The following is a 24,044-nucleotide window of genomic DNA, read 5'->3' on the forward strand; positions in this document are numbered from 1 at the left end:
AGTGAAAACATATTTTTTTGAAATCTTTGCAAATGAAATACAGAAATACACTGCATATACAAAAGTATGTGGACACCCCTTCAATTTAGTGGATTTGGCTAGTTCAACCACACCGTTGCATAACATCGAGCACACAGCCATGCAATCTCCATAGATAAACATTCGCAGTAGAATGGACTTACTGAAGAGCTCAGTGACTTTCAACGTGGCACCGTCATAGGATGCCACCTTTCCAAAACAAGTCAGTGTCAAATTTCTGCCCTGCTAGAGTTGCCCCGGTCAACTGTAAATGCTGTTATTGTGAAGTGGAAACGTCTAGGAGCAACAACAGTTCAGCCGTGAAGTAGTAGGCCACACAAGCTCACAGAACAGGAGCACGTAGAGTGTCCTCGGTTGCAACACTCACTACCTCTGGGAGCAATGTCAGCACAAAAACTGTTCATCTGGAGCTTCATGAAATGGGTTTCCATGGCCGAACACAAGCCTAAGATCACCATGCACAGTGCCAAGCGTCGGCTGGAGTGGTGTAATTCTCACCGCCAATGGACTCTGGAGCAGTGGAAACACGTTCTCTGGAGTGATGAATCGTACTTCACCATCTGGCAGACGGACGAATCTGGGTTTGGCGGATGCCAGGAGAATGCTACCTGGCCCGAATGCATAGTTTCAACTGCAAAGTTTGGTGGAGGAGGAATAACGGTCTGGGGCTGTTTTTCATGGTTCGGGCTAGTCCCCTTAGTTCCATTGAAGGGATATCTTAACGCTACAGCATACAAAATGACATTATAGACAATTCTGTGCTTCCAACTTTGTGGCGACAGTTTGGGGATGGCCCTTCCCTGTTTCAGCATGACAATGGCCCCGTGCACAAAGCATGGTCCATACCGAAATGGTTTCTCAAGATTGGTGTGGAAGAACTTAACTGACCCCTCAACCCCATCGAACGCCTTTGGGATGAAATGGAACGCGACTGCGTGCCAGGCCTCACTAATGCTCACGGCTGAAAGGAAGCAAGTCCCCGCAGCAATGTTCCAACATCTAGTGGAAAGCCTTCCCAGAAGAGTGGAGGCTGTTATAGCAGCAAAGGTGGGACCAACTCCATATTAATGCCCATGATTTTGGAATGAGACGTTAGACAAGTAGGTGTTCACATACACTACATGACAAAAAGTATCTCATTTACATAAGTATTCACACCCCTGAGTCAATACATGTTAAAAATCACCTTTGGCACCGAATACAGCTGTGAGTCTTTCTGGGTAAGTCTCTAAGAGCTTTGCACACCTGGATTGTACAATAATCTTGATCATTGCTAGACAGCCGATTTAAGTCAAAACTGAAACGAGGCAACTCAGGAACATTCAATGTCGTGTTGGTATGCAACTCCACTGTACGCCGACTGTATAAAACATTAGGAACACCTGCTCTTCCATGACATACACTGACCAGGTGAATGCTATGATCCCTTATTGATGTCACTTGTTAAATCCACTTCAATCAGTGCATCTGAAGGGGAGGAGACAGGTTATAGAATGATTTTTAAGCGTTGAGACATGGATTGCGTATGTGTGCCATTCAGAGGGTGAGACAAAAGATTGAAGTGCCTTTGAACGGGGTATGGTAGTAGGGGCCAGGCGCACTGGTGTGAGTTTGTCAATAACTTCAATGCTGATGGGGTTTTCACACTCACATTTCACTCACACTCACTCGCTCTTCTTTTCAGTTCGCTGCAGCTAGCGATTGGAACGAGCTGCAACAAACACTCAAATTGGACAGTTTTATGGGGTGTTGTGTTGTCTCTTGTTGTGATGTGTGTTTTGTCCTATTTATATTGTATTTATTTTAATCCTAGGCCCCCGTCCCCACAGGCCTTTTGATAGACCGTCATTGTAAATAAGAATTTGTTATTAACTGACTTGCCTAGTGTGGAAGGACCACCAGAGGGCAGGCTGGGCTCACGGATAGTAGCCCAACAAGGCATGTGAGACAAGGTAACCAACCAGAGGCAATTAAGCACAGCTGATGGTACTAATGACATATTCTCTTTCCCCTATAAGAGAGAGGAGGGAACCAGCAGGAAGGAAGAAGATAAACTATCTCTGTAGAATGGCTACCAAGAAAGGGGAGCTATCCAAGAAGATCCTTTAAGACAAATCTGTGATTGTTGTTCTAGTTTAAGTGATTGCCTATCCAATATACTGTGCCTATGGGGTCAGATTGCACTTCCTAAGGCTTCCACTAGATGTCAACAGTCTTTAGAAAGTTGTTTCAGGCTTCTAATGTGAAAGGGGAGCGAATAAGACCACTCACAGTAGGTGGCTCAGCTGAAAGCCTTTAGTTGTTTATCGCGCACGAGCTCCGTTCCCTTTCTACTGACAAAGGAATTGTCCGGTTGGAATATTATTGAAGATTTATGATAGAAACATCCTAAAGATTGATTATATACATCGTTTGACATGTTTCTACAAACTGTAATGGAACTTTTTTGACTTTGTCTGGACTTTGTGCTCGCACTTTGTGCATTTGGATTACTGGACTAAACGCGCAAATAAAAAGGAGGTATTTGGACATAAAGATAAACTTTATCGAACAAAACAAACATGTATTGTCTAACATGGAGACCTGGGAGTGCCATCAGATGAAGATCAAAGGTAAGTGATTAACTTTAACGTTATTTCTCACTTTTGTGACACCTCTCTTTTGGAAAATGGCTGTATGGTTTTCTGTGGCTAGGCGCTGACCTAACATAATCGCATGGTGTGCTTTCACCGTAAAGCCTTTTTGAAATCGGACACGTTGGCTGGATTAACAAAAATTGTATCTTTAAAATGGTGTATAATACTTGTATGCTTGAGGAATTTTAATTGAGATTTCTGTTATTTGAATTTGGCACCCTGCAAGTTCACTGGCTGTTGGCGAGGTGGGACGCTAGCGTCCCGAACGATCCCAGAGAGGATAAAGATAATCGTCTTGTGTTCCTGTGTCATCTAAAGAAGAAGATGTATGTTGTTCCTTGGGAGATTCTCATTTGATTGTGTTGGAGTGTTTGCATTGTCAGAAATCTCTCAATAGAGAACTGTGTTCAATCAAGAAAACCTACTCCTGACTCGTTTATTCCACCGTTCCGCTTTAGAGTGACACCAAATTACTTGGTCACTAGTTAAATAAAAGAAAATACAATTTCTTTGTCACATTTTTTGCAGTTTTACTTAGTGCCTTATTGCAAACATGATGCATGTTCTGGAATATGTTTTATTCTTTTCACTCTGTCATTTAGTTAGTATTGTGGAGAAACTACAATGTTGTTGATCCATCCTCAGTTTTCCCATATCACAACCATTAACCTCTGCTTTAAAGTTACCATTGGCCTCATGATGAAATCCCTGAGTGGTTTTCTTCCTCTCGGGCAACAGATAGTTCTGTGTGTGCCTTTCCTTTAAGGGAAAGGCGTGCTGCTTGGTTTTGAGCCAGCTTGCAGCTTTGCTAGGTCTTTCTTTGCTGCACCTGACCATATCACCGGTCAGTAATCAAGATGGGATAAGATCAGAGACTGAACAAGTAGTACAGTTGATCTGTATGTCAAAAACGCTTAACATATTTTCATAACATCTCTCTCCCAATCTTCACAACAACTTTGTCAATATGACTTGACCATCCAATGTTACTCCTAAGAGTCCTTCAACTTGTTCAATTGTACACCCTTTATGCACAACTCCAGTTGAGGTTTAGGTCGCAGAGAATGCTTTGAACCAAATACAACGCTTTATTTTAGATATATTTAAGACTAGTTTATTGTTAATTATCCATTCTGACACCGACTAACTCCTTGCTAAAGCCTATGTTACACAAAGCATTCTGAATGCAATTTATGTTGAATGCAACAAGTTCCATCTGGGTTCCTCTGTGTGTCACCCCCCAAAAATTGTGCATAAACGATGTCGTCCCCACATTGACTACAAGAACGTATTCCAACCAAAAACCATGGGTTACAGGCAACATTCTGAGCTGGGCTGAAGGCTAGAGCTTACAATGGGACACGGACGCTTACAAGAAATTCCCCTACGACCTACGAGACATCAAACATGCAAAAAGACAATATAGGAGGAAGGTGGTATCCTATTACACAGGCTACGATGCTCGTCGTATGTGTCAGGGCTTGCAGCCAATAACGAATTACAAAGGGAAAGCCAGCCATGAGCTTTTAAAGAGGTTAACAATCACAGATGGAATAACAGGGCGCGTTCTCAAAGCATGCGCAGACCAGCTGGCAGGTTTCTTCACAGATATTTTCAATCTCTCCTTGTCCCAGTCTGTAATCCCAACATGTTTTAAGCGGACCACCATTGTCCCTGTTCCCAAGAGCTCTAAGGTAACCTGCCTAAATGGCTATCACCCTGTAGAACTCACATCTCTAATTATGGAGTGCTTTGAAAGGCTGGTCATGACACATCAACACCATCCTCCCAGACACCCTAGACCCACTCCAATTCGCATACCGCCCCAACAGTTCCACAGATGACGTGATCTCAATTGCACTTCACACTGCCCTCTCCCACTTGGACAACAGGGGAAATAACTATGTGAGAATACTGTTCATAGACTACAGCTCAGCGTTCAACACCATTGTCCCCTCCAAGCTCAGGGTTGGCCCCAGGTGGTGAGAAAAGGCAACAACTCCGCCACACTGACCCTCAACACGGGGCCCCCTCAGGGGTGTGTGCTTAGTCCCCTCATGTATTCCCTGTTCACCCACGACTGCGTGGCCGCGGACAACTCTGTCATGACTCTCTCTCTCTTGGGTGAGGCCCACAAGCGTCAGATCAGCTCGGCAAAGGGCTGACAAATAACCAAACCTCCCCCCTCGCCAAAGTTTTATGACTTAACCAGATCGTAAATACCTGTCAGAAAATCTCCCTTCTGCTATGCATTATTGAGTTTAAAAAGTTAAAAACAAAAAGATTGGACATTGGAACATTCGTTTTGGAATCCAAACGTTGGGAAATGGTTGGTGGGGATCCAAACAATAATCATGTCATTTGTTGTTTTGTGATATTAAGAATGGTATAACAAGATAACTAACTCTGTAAGTGTACACGTCCTAGTTATCGGATTTACATCTAAATGTTGGAAAGCTTATGATTAAATATGAAACAATTTGTGAAAAGATAGCAATGTGATTTTAGCCTTCAGTAACCATGCTCACGTGAGCATTGACGTTATGCCGGCGTGATGGAACAACTCCTTTGAACAGGGTGCTTAAAAAGGACTCGTGACGAAATTTAGAATAGACCAAGCAGGTGGACGATGTAAGCCAGACGTTGAGACTGGTTAAGACTACCAGACCAGTGTGACAGATAGTGTGAGCTGAACGTGACAAATGGTTTAAAACTACAATACCATAAAATGGTAAGACCCTCAAACTCTCGACGAGCGAAGGTGAAGACCAGGCATTCACAATCTGCAGCTGTATATGTAAAATAGTCTAGGAAACTCGACCAAAGACGGACGGCAAAGTATGGTTTCCTCTCACCACCATAGGTACCTTTGAGGTATCAATTCTAACGAACAGGAGGAGGAACAGACCCCTCAGCAACGTGTGTTACGTCTGAAGGATCCAGTCTAAGAAACAAAGAAGCCTACTACCACTACAAAGGACATTGTGACCTCTGGTGGACAAACCAGACTTACATCGAACCACTTCTCATAGATGTATCGGTTAACAGAGAAACGACAAAGACATACAAGCATAAATACGTGTTGCATTTCTTATCTGAATAAGCGGTCGTTCATGTGCAAAGTATTCATGTCTCCATGAGCATAGCTTCCACATGTATGTAGATATGGGTCCACCCTCTGTCTCACCCGCTCTTTACCCGTCTCCACCCCATTTCCATTGTGTAACAAGCCGTCATTTCGGGTTAGTCCACTAGGGACTTTTCATTGCATTATGTTAGTAATCAATTAAACCTATAATGTGTGTGTGTTTACGTATTTCTGTGTGATTATTTAGTTAGTAAATAAATAATTAAGCCAATTTGTGTGTTCATCATTTAGGTTAGGGTTCGTGCAGATTCACAAAGTCAACGACGTTCAGAATGAGACTGCTGAGGTAATAATTAATGTAAGAGATGTTTATATCTTTAGACTTTAAGTCGGGAGATAGTTTTTCCGTGGTGCCCCAAGATTGCTAATGAGATAATTGTTACATGATTAGTTTAATCGCATAATACTTAAACATGATTGATTTAATAAAATAACAGTCATCACATTGATAGTCATGTCACGACAACTCCAACTTTAAGTTTGCTGACGACACGATGGTGGTAGGCCTGATCACCAACGGTGATGAGTCAACAACCTACAGGAAGGAGGTAAGAGACTTAGCAGAGTGGTGCCAGGACAACCACCTCTCCCTCAACGTCAGTAAGACTAAGGAGCTGATCGTGGACTATAGGAGAAAGAGGGGAGAGCACGCCCCCATCCACATCAACATGGCTGATGTGGAGCGAGTCGAGAGCTTTCAGTTCCTTGACATCCACATCACTAAGGACTTAATATAGTCCACATTAACTCGCACAGTCGTGAAGAGGGCACGGCTCAAAAAAGTTCTACAGCTGCACCATCGAGAGCATATTGACAGACTGCACCACTACTTAGTATTGCAATTGCACTGCCCTTGACCGCAAAATGCTACAAAAGGGTGGTGCGGACAGCCAAGTACATCACTGGGGCTGAGCTCCCTGCCATCCAGGACCTTTATACCAGGCGGTGTCAGAGGAAGGCCCGAAAACAAGCCATAGACTGTTCACTCTGCTACTGTCTGGCAAATGATACCGGAGAATCAGCTCTCGGACCAACTGGCTCCGACACAGCTTCTACCCCCAAGCAATAAGACTGCTAAATAGTCAATTATTGGTCCCCAAAATATATTGCACTGACCCTACACCCACACACATATATATACACTGCTCAAAAAAATAAAGGGAACACTTAAACAACACAATGTAACTCCAAGTCAATCACACTTCTGTGAAATCAAACTGTCCACTTAGGAAGCAACACTGATTGACAATAAATTTCACATGCTGTTGTGCAAATGGAATAGACAAAAGGTGGAAATTATAGGCAATTAGCAAGACACCCCCAATAAAGGAGTGGTTCGGCAGGTGGTGACCACAGACCACTTCCCAGTTCCTATGATTCCTGGCTGATGTTTTGGTCACTTTTGAATGCTGGCGGTGCTCTCACTCTAGTGGTAGCATAAGACGGAGTCTACAACCCACACAAGTGGCTCAGGTAGTGCAGCTCATCCAGGATGGCACATCAATGCGAGCTGTGGCAAGAAGGTTTGCTGTGTCTGTCAGCGTAGTGTCCAGAGCATGGAGGCGCTACCAGGAGACAGGCCAGTACATCAGGAGACGTGGAGGAGGCCGTAGGAGGGCAACAACCCAGCAGCAGGACCGCTACCTCCGCCTTTGTGCAAGGAGGAGCACTGCCAGAGCCCTGCAAAATGACCTCCAGCTGCTCCTGCACAAGGCTCTCCATCACGTGATCCGGTCTTTCTCACAGGCTACAAGTGAAGACAGACACATCGAGGATGCAACTGCGTGTGTCCTTATCCAATTCCGAGGTGCATGTTGAAGATATTGGAAGAACTGTCCACATTTACTTTTCGTCAGCCAACAAGATGAGTAGGCCTAACGAACAACAAAATCACAAGCCTATGTAAATCTACTATCCCACATAGTGCAAAAGTTGACCTATTCTAGACGAGAAATAAATATTCCAAACATAGTCTAGGACAGTTGTTGGATGCGATAGATCAAATTAATACAACCACTAACATAAAAAAAAACTGTTTTACGCAATGAGGCTGACAACAGTTCAGTACACATCACTTAAAACATTGATAAACTATTAGGCTATTTCTTCACATTATACAGTGGCAAGAAAAATTATGTGATCCCTTTGGAATGATCTGGATTTCTACATAAATTGGTCATAAAATTCAATCTGATCTTCATCTAAGTCACAACAGACAAACACAGGTTCCCTGTTATTTAGACTGGTTTATGGAATGAGTTTAGCTGTGGATGTGTTCCGTGTGATGCATGGATGATGAAGTTTGCATTTATCTTTTACAATAAACTGTCAGATTGAGGAATACAGTTTAAGACCTTTATTTTCCATCAGTACCAAAAAATATTTAGATGCTGTTCAGACAACAATGGTGTTTAGGCGCATTTGTTGCATCATTTGTTATGTTACTACTGTTCCAATCACATATTTGAGATCATTGTTGAGTGGTCCCTGCAGCGTACGATCTCAAATATGTGATCGTACGCTTCAAAGGGTTAATGGTGAAGAGTTGATTATCAGGCACCTTTTCATCAAATAACAAGATCTGTCGACCATTAGTGATTCCTCCCTTTCTGGCATGGCCAAAGTGCCTACATGCGGCAGAATGCATTGTATAGAAGAGCAGGTCAGAGATGGTATTCTTGTCTCCAATTAGGGTATAATCAGCAATTGTCTCTGGGTTTTCCCTTAGCATCAAAAACAAACGCTGCTGTTCAGAGTTCTTTTCAGCTGGTAAATCAAATGGAATGGGCTCCTGCTACTGTTGACAATATTTTTTTTAGAAATTGTTATCATTAGAGTTGATTGATTATCATTAATGCATGCACTTATTCAAATAATGCACCAACTGTGTACACCGATTTTAAACAATGCACTTTTTAGCTATTAAATGTGTACTTTAGTGTAATTAACACTGTCCACATCAGTTACAATGTCCCGAATGATTCTACCTCACCTTTGTGCTTTTGTTTGTTTTTTTCTTTTTCTTATCAAGGCATGTACTGTCTTTCCTCCAGAAATCCTCCAAAACAATTACTCTTTCTATTGGTTTATTCTCAGTTTTTCCTCATTCTTCTCATTGTACAGGGAGGAGTCTGAGCATGACGAAATGACGCATCATATTCAACCTCATTTGTGGGCGATTTGATAGAAAACACACTTGACTGTTTTCTCCTACCAAAACATGTGGTCATTCAAGGTGAAATATGTACTCAGACTATAGTGGTCAGGGAATACTTACTTTTCCAGGGTCATCTTTAGAGCGAGGCACTTTGAGAAAACACTTGTTCAGGGACAGATTATGCCGTATGGAGTTCTGGGAGGGATGAGAGAAAAGAGAACAGACATGTCAGACATGTCGTCACAGCAACATTGTTATTTTCATTTTATTTCACCTTTAATTAACCAGGGAAGCTAGTTGACAACAAGTTCTCATTTACAACTGCGACCTGGCCAAGATAAAGCAAAGCAGTGTGACACAAACAACACAGAGTTACACATGGAATAAACAAACGTACAGTCAATAACACGTTAGGAAAAAAAGAAAGTCTTTATACAGTGTGTGCAAATGGCCTGAGGTAAGGCAATAAATAGGCCATAGTAGCGAAGTAATTACAGTTTAGCAAATTTACACTGGAGTGATAGATGAGCAGATGATGTGCAAGTAGAAATAATGGTGTGCAAAAGAGCAGAAAAGTTTTTAAAAAACAATACGGGGATGAGGTAGTTAGATTGGATGGGCTATTTACAGATGGGCTATGTACAGCTGCAGCGATCGGTTAGCTGCTCAGATAGCTGATGTTTAAAGTTAGTGAGGGAAATATAAGTCTCCAGCGATTTTTGCAATTCGTTCCAGTCATTGGCAGCAGAGAACTGGAAGAAAAGGCGGCCAAAGGAGGTGTTGGCTTTGGGGATGACCAGTGAGATATCTGCTGGAGCGCGTGCTACGGGTGGGTGTTATCGTGACTAGTGAGCTGAGATAAGGCAGAGCTTTACCTAGCATAGACTTATAGATGACCTGGAGCCAGTGGGTCTGGCGACGAATATGTAGCGAGGGCCAGCCGACTAGAGCATACAGGTCGCAGTGGTGGGTGGTATAAGGGGCTTGATTTAAGTGCCTTTGAATGGGGTATGGTTCTAGTTGCTTGGCGCACCGGTTTGAGTGTGTCAAGAACTGAATCACTGCTGGGTTTTTGAAGCTCAACAGTATCCCGTGTGCATCAAGAATGGTCCACCACCCAAAGGACATTCAGCCAACTGGAGACAACTTTGGGAAGCATTGGAGTCAACATGGGTAACGCTTGACACCTTCCAGAGCCCAAGCCCCAACGAATTGAGACTGTTCTGGGGGCAAAAGGGGGCGCAACTCAATGCTAGGAAGGTGTTCCTAACGTTTTGTACACTGAGTTTATATCAAACAAGATGTGCATTTGATCCCAAAGGATAAGTGGTTCTCAATGGTAAAACATTCCCACTTATGGCAGTGGAAACCTATGGAGCTAGCAGCCTCTCCCAGCCTGTTGGTGTGTAGCTCCTGTACCTACATTATAACACAGTAAAGCGCCAGTGCGGCTGGCCTGACATGAACGGTCTTCTCCCTCAGGGCTCCTAATAATACCACGACGGAGTACTGCGCTCCCGCTCTAATTTCCCCTTTCTTCTTAATATCCCTTTCTCCCTCCCGCTCTATCAACAGTTGGGTCTTCATTCGCTCCTCACCGTCTCAATCCTCTTAGACTTATTTTTCACTGTATTATTGACTGTATGTTTGTTTTACTCCATGTGTAACTATGTGTTGTTGTATGTGTCGAACTGCTTTGCTTTATCTTGGCCAGATCGCCAAGATAAATCCTACCTGGTTAAATAAAGGTGAAATTAAAAAATAAATAAACAATGTGAGCTATGGTACGAATAGAGGAAAAGGAGTCTGAGTAGGGCCAAGTTTGAGAAAGAGTGAAGTGAGTATGTTTCCTTTACTTGAGAACGCAGCATGTTAAAACAGAGTGACTACCTGAAATACAAATTAATTTATGTCCATGGCATCCTATGCTGGACAGTTTTCCAAAGAGATTAAACCATGATCCAAAAAACACACACACAGACGCAAATATCCCTGTATTAAAAACCACCAGGCCTCTCACAAGACGACAGCTTTGTCTACTACTCCGAGCAGTGACATCATTGGTCCCCCAGAAGACAGATATAGAAAGCTGAAAACTGAGCACATCTCTCCACAATGAGGCCTCTTCACCAGTTAATTTACTGTAGCAAGCCAGCCCCCCCCAGCTGTACCAGGGCATAAACCGCTACCATGACGAGAGGCAGTGCCGCTCTCACTGAATGGGCTGATTTTGTCATAACCCGACAAGATGGCATTGACAATAATGCACTGAGTGGCTACGACGGGAATAGAGCTAATGTGATTCGCTGCCGCATCCGCCCATTCATGACGGAGTGAATAAGTAGCTTATTGGGCACACCTGGGGCGTTTGCTACTGCCCAGCTTCTAAATGAATCTTGGTGAAAGGCGGCATAAGGTGGAAAAGCAGATTGTCAAATTTACATCATAGGCTACTTCCTTGTTCTCTGGATACATTTGGGGATGTGGGGATTCGAGATTATAATCATTGTGACTATTGTTAGAACTCTGCTTTAGTAATATCTATGATGAGTAAAGGGTTGCAGGCTGTTACGTAAGGCTTATGCTGAAGCATGACAAGAGCCAGTTTGAAAAATGTGGGGTTTTCAGATGCACAGAAAGAGAGGCTGGAGCTTTTCTGCAGATGGTTAGAGGATATAGGCCAGAAGGTGACATAAGCGTGCTGGAGCTACTAGCTAAGAGTGCAATGTGACAGTGCTTTTGGGGATTGACAGTAATAGGGCTCTATAAAATGTGTATATTTTTTTTCTCCCAAATTCCGTTTCCCCAGGTTTCCATTGTCCCCTGTTTTTTCAGGTTTTCACTCAAAATCACACTTTTTAAAATAGAAAAACTAAATTCGATGTTTAAGTCCACAGCAATTGGATTGATGCAAATAATCATGATACTGTATCATTCTGCCAAGTATGTATAGACTACTTTGTAGTTAATATTTCATTGACAAGGTTTATGGGGAAGCCTTTCCATCTATTAGAAGATTTTTTATTAGCATCATCGCTAACGGCTACACAAAGTGGTAGCTGCGTGCACTGCACATACAGACGGAATTCTCATTGCCTCATCAGAAAGGTGCAAGAAATACAAATCACTGACGCATTCTGTTCATGTCTTGTGATCAACTGGGCAAATGAATACATTTAGTTGATTTCCTACTTAAGTTCAATCCATTTTTGAATATTGTTGATTTCCGTTTTATTGTCTGGATTCTGTGATTCCGTTCGCCTTCTGTATATCTCAGATTTTATAGGGCCCCCTAACACTAGTCAAAGTGAATCGGAGCGCTGGAGATGTATACGTCTAAGAGGGTGATGTGTGGGCTACGGTGAAGATAAAGGGTCTACACTGAGTGTACAAAACCTGCTCTTTCCATGACATAGATTGACCTGGTTAATCAAGGTGTTGGATTCTAACGTTAAATATATACTTATTCATGTTACTATAACTACTTTACATGTAATTGTTAAATCTCATGGATCTCATGGAGAGGACAAAAGGGCAACAGTCTGGTTTCAGTCGCTGATAAGGTTGGATAGCCGTGGATTAGGGAGGAGTGAGCAATGTGGGCCGAAGTCAGGTCAGATGAAGTGACAAGGAACAGTTCTATTACACACACACACACACACCACGTAAGTTCCTGCCTAGCAACAGAGATGTATTGGCTGCCTATATGTGCAAGGAGGAGACTAATAGGAGGGTATAAATACTTGTGCTGGTGGAACCATATCTTTGTCTTTTCAGCTGTTTGACCCAGTGGGTGAATAAACCTGGTTTGAGCTTTGACTAGTTGTCAGTTTTTCACTCTGTCTGAACCAAACAGTTGGCATTGTCAGCAGGATTTTCCACGATTAACAGTCAAACTGGAGAGCCCAAATCAGTGGAGCAGGAGCGGGCACAAAACCAACAAGGTAGGCACAGTTCCTACACTCATTCTGACATCTTGGGGAGGTGAGTCATAAGATACAAATCTAAAAGCTTGAATTTATTCAGAAGTCCCATTGTGTTACGACCGGTCGTGGATAAAGGGTAAGTCCCGGACAGGGTGGTCCCTGGGGAGGGTAAGTCGTCCCGGACAAGGTGGTCCCTGTGGAGGGTAAGTCGTCCGGGACAAGGTGGTCCCTGTGGAGGGTAAGTCATCCCGGACAAGGTGGTCCCTGTGGAGCGTAAATTCCGAACAGGGTGGTTGTAGGTTGTAGAGAAGTAGTCCATGGAGAAAGTCAACAGGAGGGAACGTGGATGGTGATAAAAGGTTTCCTATAAGTTCTGGAGGAGAGCCACATTCATGGTTAGAAAAGCAAAACGATAACAATAAGGAGTGAGGTTGGTTTATGCAGATTGTGGAAATAGGGAGACAACTGTGAATAATTTTGGTTGTGTGTGTTGACCACAGTGATATTTGAGGCATAACACTGGTGTAAGACATTAGGTCATCCGTATTCACCAGTAGTAAATTAGCAGACGCTTCAGTATTGGTTCAAATACAAGGTATCAGGTGCCGTGACTAATTAAGACACAAATACCATAAGTACTCTCCGGGGAAGTGGGTATTACTATCTTCGAAAATAGTTATTAGAGAGGGTGTGTATTAGAGCCGTGAATGAGGAAATCCAAACAACGTCAAGGGAGGCGCAGAAATAGCCACCATTGAAATGGCATCCGTTGTTTCTGACACTCCCGAAAAGGGGGAATATAAGAGGAAAACTATAGTAAAGCCATGGATGCACTAAAAGAAGTGCACAATCAAACTAGCAATTTGGCTCAAGTAATGGTTAAATTGAGCAAAGTGGATCAAATTGGTCAGCACTTCCATGCTGAAGAAAAATTCCAATCTAATAATGAATTCAGAGATGCTGTTGTGAGTTGGCACAATGACAAGGGAAAAATCAAAAGCGCAATAGACCAGCGTTTTGATGGCAGGTATGAAACCTGTTATCAAAAACGGCTATTGCGGGGGTAGTGGATCAACATTTTCACTGGGATGAAATAGTACAGCCGGCCTTAAGAGTGGAATCGAATTCTGCTCACTTCGCAACCGTGCGTGTGGTTAATACAGCCACAGTGAAAGTCACTAACAGTGGTGTCAATGACCAAGGTAAGACAAAGAAACAAGGAAGAAAGGGCAGTGAATGAGTCCCAAGGCGCTAGGCGTCAGAGCCCTGTTTTAGGTGAGTGTAGGGCAGCAGGGGAAGAGAGAGACATATACGTCATATACGGGAGTAAATTGTTAGACTCAGTGGTGAGAATGTCGCCATGTCTAAGGGTAGTACGAGCTACATAAACGTTGGGATGGATTAAAACAAATGATAAATGAATGGAGGGAGGACAGTGGACTCCTGGTGAACAGAATTGCTTACGTTTTGTTTGGAATTAAAACCTGTGTGTTGCTGATGTAGATGCTAAGATGTAGCATATTGAATACCAATGAATACCAATACCAATTGAATACCAATGAAATGTGGGCCGAGGTCAGGTCAGAGGGCGAGAGAGAGATATGGAGACCGAGACAGAGCCAGATACAGAGAGAAAGACAGAGATTGAAAGGGAAAGAGAAACACAGTAAGATGACAAACAAACTTGTTACGAGAGAGGATGAGGATACAGGTAGAGAGAGATAGACAGTGTGTGGTGGAGGGGTTGGAAGAGAGTGGGGAGTGGGGAGTCTGTGGACGGGAGAAGGATTTGTAACATCTAAATATCTCCTGGGATCTAGAGACATCACTGGGACACCTTAACTACAGGTGACAGACACATCATGTACGGATAGGGGGTTGAATACGAGTCACTGCTTCAAACGCAGCCAAATAGATTAACATTCCATTTGATGGAGCACCACCCCACCCGCCCGCTCAGTGGAGCCATTGGTGGAGCCCATTGTGTGAGTGATGGGCACAAGGAGACAGAGCTTCCACTCTGCCTGGGTACCTAGCGAGGATCCGTGTGTGTGAGAGATTTTTATAGGCCGACAAAAAAACACACTATAGTGCAGCAAAGCATGTGGTTGGATTTGAACGAATCTGCTGCCAGACTGGGAATGAAAGAAAACTTGGTAATCTTCAAGATGGCAGAAACTGGAGAAAGGTTGGCAATGGTGACCGGCTCCGTCCTTAGTGGATTTGTCGACCCGGTGATCATACATGGAATTTGTATTTTATTGAATCAGATCTACCTAAGATCCCCTTCACTGCATCAAGCATCCTTGATCTCATCTCCCCAACGTCACATCCAGACAAACATATTCTTCCTCATAAAAAAAACGAAAACCGAACAGTCATCAGAATAATATAAACGAATACAATGTTATATAATTTCAGTTTGTGACAAAACAAGCAATGTTGTGTAGAGAATCACTGTACAATCTAAAACGCTGTGAAATATATTTTCAATAACCAAAAATAGTCTTTTCAGCTGGTGTACAAAACCAAAAGTAAAAGGTGCAAAACTTTAGAAAGGGAAGCATAGAAGAAGCACACATAGAACAGATCTACCTCTTCTTAGACTTTTGTTACGTTCTAGATTTCTGGTACAAACTCCAGGCGGAAACCAAGAAAGCTCAAACTAGATTTATTACACCCAACTGGATGCTTCAACTGAGAACATAAAGATAGTCTTATAACTTCAATACAGTACATGAGGTAACATCACAGTGGGATGACCCAGGCTGGGCCAGAAGGTGGTCTGGCTCGGTCTTCCCTTCTTGAGATACAATTCAGCTACCTGTATCCTGTTATTCTCACTCCACTCCCCAGCTATGACGTTGAAAGTCATCTCCTCACTTCCCACAGAAACTAGACGGCAAGTAACTCAACCTCGAACGTATCATAACCCAGACAGGTGGTTTCTATTCATTTCTGGAAAACATTCTGACACATTACTAATTTCCAACCTTTATGAAAATCATTCTTACCCTCAGAGACAGGCCCTTTTTGTATTTTCCCTATGCCTAAATACAATACTCAAAGATTATTGAACCTAACCCGTACCAAAAAATGTACTACTGATACACTAATTCTATAAGAAAAGGTGCTCTGGTCATAACACTCCAACACTGTCACGTCTACTCCCGCTCCTCCCCTCCAGCGTTTGACGTTGCCGGTTTACTAACCACCGGTCCTGGGAACAATCATTACGCACACCTGGCTTTCATCATTACGAACACCTGGACTCCATTACCTCCCCTTTATCTGGCACTCCCTTAGGTTCCTTACCCAGGCAGAATTGTTTCTGTTGCTCATGTCTAGATGCTACTCCTACGTTGTATTGTTACATGTTATATTAAACTTACCACCTGCATCTCGACTCCCAGTGTCTACGTTACAGAATACTGCCACAAAAATAGAAGCAGCAGGAAATCAGAACATCTCCCAGACTGTCGACGAGCAGGGACACCTACTTCGTCAACACCCCGACCAGCTGGCACAACTAGGGATGGCTATGGAAGAGGTTCTTCGCAGTGTTCAACGTCTCGAACATACCCGAGACTGGAGGTCGACCGATTATGATTTTTCAACGCCGATACCGATTGGAGGACCAAAAAAAGCCGATACCGATTAAATCGGACGATTGTTTTTTTGTTTTTTGTAATAATGACAATTGCAACAATACTGAATGAACACAACATAATATTATACATCAATTTAGCCTCAAATAAATAATGAAAAATGTTCAATTTGGTTTAAATAATGCAAAAACAAAGTGTTGGAGAAGAAAGTAAAGGTGCAATATGTGCCATGTAAAAAAGCTAACGTTTAAGTTCCTTGCTCAGAACATGAGAACATATGAAAGCTGGTGGTTCCTTTTAACATGAGTCTTCAATATTCCCAGGTAAGAAGTTTTAGGTTGTAGTTATTATAAGACTATTTCTCTCTATACGATTTGTATTTCATATACCTTTGACTATTGGATGTTCTTATAGGCACTTTAGTATTGCCAGTGTAACAGTATAGCTTCCGTCCCTCTCCTCTCTCCTACCTGGGCTCGAACCAGGAACACATCGCCACCCTCGAAGCAGCGTTACCCATCGCTCCACAAAAGCCGTGGAGCAAGGGGAACAACTACTCCAAGTTTCAGAGCGAGTGACGTTTGAAACGCTATTAGCGCGCACCCCGCTAACTAGCTAGCTATTTCACATCGGTTACACCGGCCTAATCTCGGGAGTTGATAGGCTTGAAGTCATAAACAGCGCAATGCTTGAAGCATTGCGAAGAGCTGCTGGCAAGCGCACAAAAGTGCTGTTTGAATGAATGCTTACGAGCCTGCTGGTGCCTACCATCGCTCAGTCAGACTGCTCTATCATATCATAGACTTAATTATAACACAATAACACACAGAAATACGAGCCTTAGGTCATTAACATGGTCGAATCTGGAAACTATCATATCAAAAACAAAACGTTTATTCTTTCAGTGAAATACGGAACCGTTCCGTATTTTATCTAGCGGGTGGCATCCATAAGTCTAAATATTCCTGTTACATTGCACAACCTTCAATGTTATGTCATAATTCTGGCAAATTAGTTTGCAAACTGTTGCATATACCCTGAATTTGTGTGCAATGAACGCAAGAGAAGTGACACAATTTCACCTGGTTAATATTGCCTGCGGACCTGGATTTCTTTTAGCTAAATATACAGGTTTAAAAATATACACTGCTCAAAAAAATAAAGGGAACACTTAAACAACACAATGTAACTCCAAGTCAATCACACTTCTGTGAAATCAAACTGTCCACTTGGGAAGCAACACTGATTGACAATAAATTTCACATGCTGTTGTGCAAATGGAATAGACAAAAGGAGGAAATTATAGGCAATTAGCAAGACACCCCCAATAAAGGAGTGGTTCTGCAGGTGGTGACCACAGACCACTTCTCAGTTCCTATGCTTCCTGGCTGATGTTTTGGTCACTTTTGAATGCTGGCGGTGCTTTCACTCTAGTGGTAGCATGAGACAGAGTCTACAACCCACAAAAGTGGCTCAGGTAGTGCAGCTCATCCAGGATGGCACATCAATGCGAGCTGTGGCAAGAAGGTTTGCTGTGTCTGTCAGCGTAGTGTCCAGAGCATGGAGGCGCTACCAGGAGACAGGCCAGTACATCAGGAGACGTGGAGGAGGCCGTAGGATGGCAACAACCCAGCAGCAGGACCGCTACCTCCGCCTTTGTGCAAGGAGGAACACTGCCAGAGCCCTGCAAAATGACCTCCAGCAGGCCACAAATGTGCATGTGTCAGCATATGGTCTCACAAGGGGTCTGAGGATCTCATCTCGGTACCTAATGGCAGTCAGGTTACCTCTGGCGAGCACATGGAGGGCTGTGCTGCCCCACAAAGAAATACCACCCCACACCATGACTGACCCACCGCCAAACCGGTCATGCTGGAGGATGTTGCAGGCAGTAGAACGTTCTCCACGGCGTCTCCAGACTCTGTCACATGTGCTCAGTGTGAACCTGCTTTCATCTGTGAAGAGCACAGGGCACCAGTGGCGAATTTTCCAATCTTGGTGTTCTCTGGCAAATGCCAAACGTCCTGCACGCTGTTGGGCTGTAAGCACAACCCCCACCTGTGGACGTCGGGCCCTCATACCACCGTCATGGAGTCTGTTTCTGACCGTTTGAGCAGACATGCACATTTGTGGCCTGCTGGGGGTCATTTTGCAGGGCTCTGGCAGTGCTCCTCCTTGCACTATGCATGTCTTTGTTGTTAACAGTTGGAAAAGAAAGCACTGATTACAGAAATGATTGCAGTTAATATGCAGCCATTGCCAATGACCAACTGGAGTTACGAGGTCATTTGCTAAATGAAGTGCTGCAAGCGGCATTTGAGACGCGACTTTTTCATCAATATCGCTGTTAATTTGGGTCCACAGCACTTGTGTGTGTGTGTGTGTGTGTGTGTGTGTGTCTAGAGGGAGTGGTCGGATCAAAATCAAGTGAGAGACATGTAACAGAGGGAAATGAGAATGTAGGGAAAATAACTGATCACTTGGCTAGATGTATTTTTTGTTCTGAGCTGCTAATGTACTAATCAAAGGGAAGGAACACTAGAGTCAAGGTGAATTAACAGTTGTCTTCGGGACAACATTTCACTGCCCGTTCAGGCAGCCACAATGCAGATTCCAGATGCCTGAGCCTACTGTATGACTGCAGGAGAACTTCACTGCCGCCTAGCTGTCATGCCATGCAATAGGATTTCACGTGGAATTTTATTAAATGTTCGTATCGTTTTAACGAAAAAACTAAAATAATTGCAGTTTAAACGTTAAGAAAAACTGTCCATTTGTCACATGCCTAATTGAAACACACTCACGCACACACAAAAATGTGACCCCAAAATCACTGATGTAGGAATCCCCACTATTATAAGCCCAACCGATGAATGAAGTCAGAAAAAAATCCATGACACTTGCTCATATGATATTATTGAGTGTGACACGCGGCATCTGTTGAAAGGCCATCACAGAGCAGATTCTTTCACCGTCACATTAGGGGCGCTAATTCATAGCCAATTAGCTGGCTATAAGGGAAGGACCACAGAGGCAGGCACAGGTCATAGCAGACATAGTATAACATTACATCTAGATTTACAAAAATGGATACCATTATCAAGTCTGCCTATAGGTAACTTGTGTTACATTTAAGTCAAACTAAAAGTACAAATTTTATGCTTATTCTTTTTAGCCTCAGTTGGGTTCCCTGATAATAATAATGGTATAAAGAAACTTCTCAACCAATGAGAAGAGGGGAAGAGGGGAAATCCCTGTAGTTCGGCTGGCAGCAGAATACTGAATACGAGTTCTGGTGAAGAGGGCCTAGGGGCAGTGTGGGGTGGAAGGACACATGGATGTGAAAGGGCTACTAGGGCAAAGTAGAGGGCATAGGAAAGTAGGGAGGGACAGGGACAGTAGAACCTAAAAGGAGGACATGTTATCTAGGAAGAACACCAGGGGCAAATAAGAAATTAGGCATTCTGCGTGTGAGCTAGGAGTTCAGTTCATAAAATGCCACCTCATGACAACTGAATAGTAAAAACACAAAAAAGTAGTATTGCATGTAGGCTAAGACTCACTGAAACATTTCAGATTTCTCGGTTTTATTCTAAGGTAATAAAACACTGATCATATTGTAACTGTTTTGACTTGGGGTTATTGTTAGGGGTGCCAGAGAACATATTTATTTCTCCTTTTTCGTTTGAGAGGGAATGAGTCTCGTCCAGTCCGTCAACTCTACACCGATACAAAGGATTCATGTAAAAGTCAGTATGGAAATACACTTCTCATAAACCCTTAAAACATGTAAAAAAATAAATAAATCAAAACCACTGTTCTTTTGAGCACAATAATCACACAGGTAGCCTAGTAGTTAGAGCTTTGGGCCAGTAACCGAAAGGTTGCTGGATCAAATCCCAGAGCTGACAAGCTAAAAATCCTGTCATTCTGCCCCTGAACATGGCAGTTAACCCACTGATCCCCAGTAGGCCGTCATTGTAAATAAGAATTTGTTCTTAACCGACTTGCACGGTTAAATACATTTTTGGGCCTAAAGAGTGTCCAGCCCGGTAAATGAGTGCAGTGACCTTAGTCACGCAATGTTTGTCTGTTCATAATGTATAGCGTAAACCCAGTCTCAATCATACAATCAAAATCTGAAACTTTACCACACAACCATAAAGCGTATCAAATCTCAGTGTCTTCAACTACTGTACAACTGACCACAAATCAACACGGTATAAATCCCACTAAAACAAATTAAAAACCGTACGCAAAAAAGTTGTAGTCAGTCAGACTATCCAATCTGCCAACAGATCCAGCGGAGACCAAATGCGATGTGTAGTCCAAAAGGAAGAAATTAGTGGATCCGATCTGGTTTAAACTTGAGACCAGACTCTGTTTCTCAAACTAGACATTAATGTACTTATCCTCTAGCTCAGTTGTGCACCGGGGCCTCCCACTCCTCTTTCTATTCTGGTTAGAAACAGTTTGTGCTGTTCTGTGAAGGGAGTAGTACACAATGTTGTAGGAGATCTTCAGTTTCTTGGCAATTTCTTGCCTTCATTTCTCAGAAGAAAGGTCTTTGTTTCTAGCCATTTTGAGCCTGTAATCAAACCCACAAATGCTGATGCTCCAGATACTCAACTAGTCTAAGGCCAGTTTTATTGCTTCTTTAAAATCAGGACAACAGTTTTCAGTTGTGCTAACAATTGCAAAATGGTTTTCTAATGATCAATTATCCTTTTAAAATGATAAACTTGGATTAGCTAACACAATGTGCCATTGGAACACAGGAGTGATAGTTGCTGAGGGCCTCTGTAGATATTCCAAAAAAAAAACTACCGTTTCCAGCTACAATAGTTAATTACAACATTAATGTCTACACTGTATTTCTGATCAATTTAATGTTATTTTAATGGACAAAATGTGCTTTTATTTAAAAAACAAAGGACATTTCTAAGTGACCACAAACTTTTGGACAGTAGTGTATGTATGTATGTTTTTATTATTAATATTCATATATATTTTTAAGTACATATTAGATCTGGGAATTGCCAGGGCCCTCACGATCTGATATCATGACAGCTAGGTGCCGATACGATATGTTTTGCGATTGTATATGCATTTGATACTCCGAATCTCAATATAAATCAGTGTTTCAAAAATATTTCTCACCATATGTCAGTGGCAGAGGGAAAAGAGAGCCATGAGAAAACAAGATTAGATCAGTCATAGAAATAGAAGTGCTGAAAACAAAATGTCTCCGTGTTTAAAAAGAAGGAGATGCAGACCAAGCTAGGAAGGAAAAATACTGGAGTTTTGGTGCAGGTACAGCCAACTAGCACAAAAATAATATTGTGATTTTGTCAAAAATAATATCCCGATTTGTAACGGTCTTTTTTTCCCATTTTCACAGGTACGCATGTATAAACACGTCATCATAGCTCATAGTAACTAAACATGTTTATTACGGCTTATAAAGCCGCAGCAGAGTACCTCTTTCCATAACAGCTGGTATCAAACGAGCTGTTGAGATCCCAAATGGCACCCTATTCCCTTGTAGTGCACTACTTTTCAAACGCTTTAACATTGTTAAGAGAATACGGGACCATTTGGGACACAGATCCCATGTCCTGCTCCCTCATACCATGTGGACGTGTTATGACCTTGACGAGTTATCTTATTACACTCAGTGTATCCTGTGGCTAAAGCGCTTCGGTTCAAAATGGGAGAGGAGTTAGCATTGGTTTCCAGCCTCTCCTGCCTGCGTATCCACATTATCATACTAAGCAAACGCGTGCTTGGGCTGGGTAGTAAACTCCCCGATACCCATCTTCTCTAGCTGAGCTGGCCCACTAATCTGTAGACTGCACACGTATGCCAACCCGAGTGAGAGTCTCTCTTACTCACTGTGCGTGAGTGTGTGTGTGTGTGTGACTGCGCAACTGTGCAACTGTGTGCGTGCATGCTTTTTTGTGTGTGTGTGCAGTACAAGCTCTTTTAGTTGTACATTAACAGTATATTCTCCAAATCAAAGAACCCAGAGACTGCTTGGGCTTCATGTCTGTCTCCCACTGTGTGCAGCTGATAGTAATCACCTTGACTGTAATGAATTTGCTCACGTTCCCTTTGATGCAGATCACCGTTTCAACCACAGCATCTCTGCACTGGGCCAGGTACATCTGGGAGTACATGTTTAAAGCTTGAGGCTGAGAAGTGGGCCTATTAGTTCATGTGCCAGATTATACTATATATTTCATCATCTGGAGGCAACAAAATTGACATGCACAGTGTGCCTGTATTCCCAGGATGTTTAGTAAGTTAGTTCCTTAAAGGGATAGTCCAATGTTAATCACACCTTTCATGAGTTCACAAAAAAACTGCAGCCGTCAATCCCAAATGAACTGATTCTTAAGTGAACCATCCCTTTAATGCACCCTCACACTTCTATTCCTCCGTTTCCACCCCTTACCTTCCATCCGCTGCCTGCCTCCCAGTAGTAGGGGAAGTTGTGACAGATCCATTGGTAGATCTCGCTGAGGGTCATCCTCTTGTGTGGCGAGCCGTTAATGGCAAAGGTGATGAGGCTGGCGTAGCTGTAGGGTGGCTTGCCGTCCCGGTGCTGGGCCGCCTCCTCCTGGTCCAGTGTTGTGCCAGGGTCCAGCGGGGTGCTCTTCTTGCCCGGCCCGTGGCCATGGTGGTGCCCTGAGTCGGACTTCTGGATGGCTGCCCGCATGGTGAGCTGGGGAAGCCAGTCCATGGAGGTCAGGCTGCTCCCTAGTTCAGTGGTCATGGTGGTGAAGGGTTGTGGGAGTTGGGAGGGAGGGGACTCAGGGGCAGGGGGACGCTCTCCTTTGGCTCACTGGATTGCTGTTGCACGGCGGTCCCGGCTGAATTCTGGAAGAAAAGATGTTTGCTAAACAACTGCTCATTTTGATAACATATCTGTTATGCAGTTTGTTCTGTTTTTTAATCATGGCCAAAAAACAACCGTATTGGGTGGATAAAGAAGAACACTAGAATAAACATACAGATATATGGCTTGAAGCTGACTGGGCTACAGATGAATAGATGTGTCAGGATATAGTTCATTATGTTATTCTTTTCATGGAATGGTCCAGATTTCAGCACAGCAAATACTGTGTCTGGCATAGCTTCCTTCTATTTAAAGACGCACTATGCTAAATCGCCCTGCCATTTCCTGGTTGATACAATTCTAATAGTTTGCCTAATTTCCGTTTGTGACAATACAAGCAAGTATAGTGTAGAGCAGTGGTTCCCAAACTTTGTACCCCTTCAAACATTCAACCTCCAGCTGCGTACCCCCTCTAGCAACAGGGGCAGCGCACTCTCAAATATTGTTTTTTGCCATCATTGCAAGCCTTCAAAACACACACACACAATACATGTATTAGACATAAGAATGAGTGAGTTGTCACAACCTGGCTCGTGGGAAGTGACAAAGAGCTCTTATAGGACCAGGGCACAAGTATAATAATCAATCATATTGCTCTTTATTTAGCCATCTTACATATAAAACCTTAT

At 43.0% G+C, this 24,044-nt stretch overlaps 1 protein-coding gene across 1 annotated transcript in view; it reads right to left on the reverse strand.

Moving 5' to 3' along the window:
• The window catches only part of LOC129824233 (forkhead box protein J3-like), a 75,918-nt gene that overhangs the window by 27,552 nt on the left and 24,322 nt on the right, over positions 1–24,044 (reverse strand). Inside the window, exons 3-4 of the mRNA XM_055883712.1 lie at positions 22,972–23,396; positions 9,101–9,175 (exon numbers count right to left, since the gene is read on the reverse strand). Coding sequence (XP_055739687.1) covers positions 9,101–9,175; positions 22,972–23,292 — 396 coding nt within the window. The 5' untranslated portion in view covers positions 23,293–23,396. The remainder of the gene's footprint in view (positions 1–9,100; positions 9,176–22,971; positions 23,397–24,044) is intronic.

This window comes from Salvelinus fontinalis, chromosome 2, assembly GCF_029448725.1.
Source record: "Salvelinus fontinalis isolate EN_2023a chromosome 2, ASM2944872v1, whole genome shotgun sequence".
NCBI classification, from domain to species: domain Eukaryota; kingdom Metazoa; phylum Chordata; class Actinopteri; order Salmoniformes; family Salmonidae; genus Salvelinus; species Salvelinus fontinalis.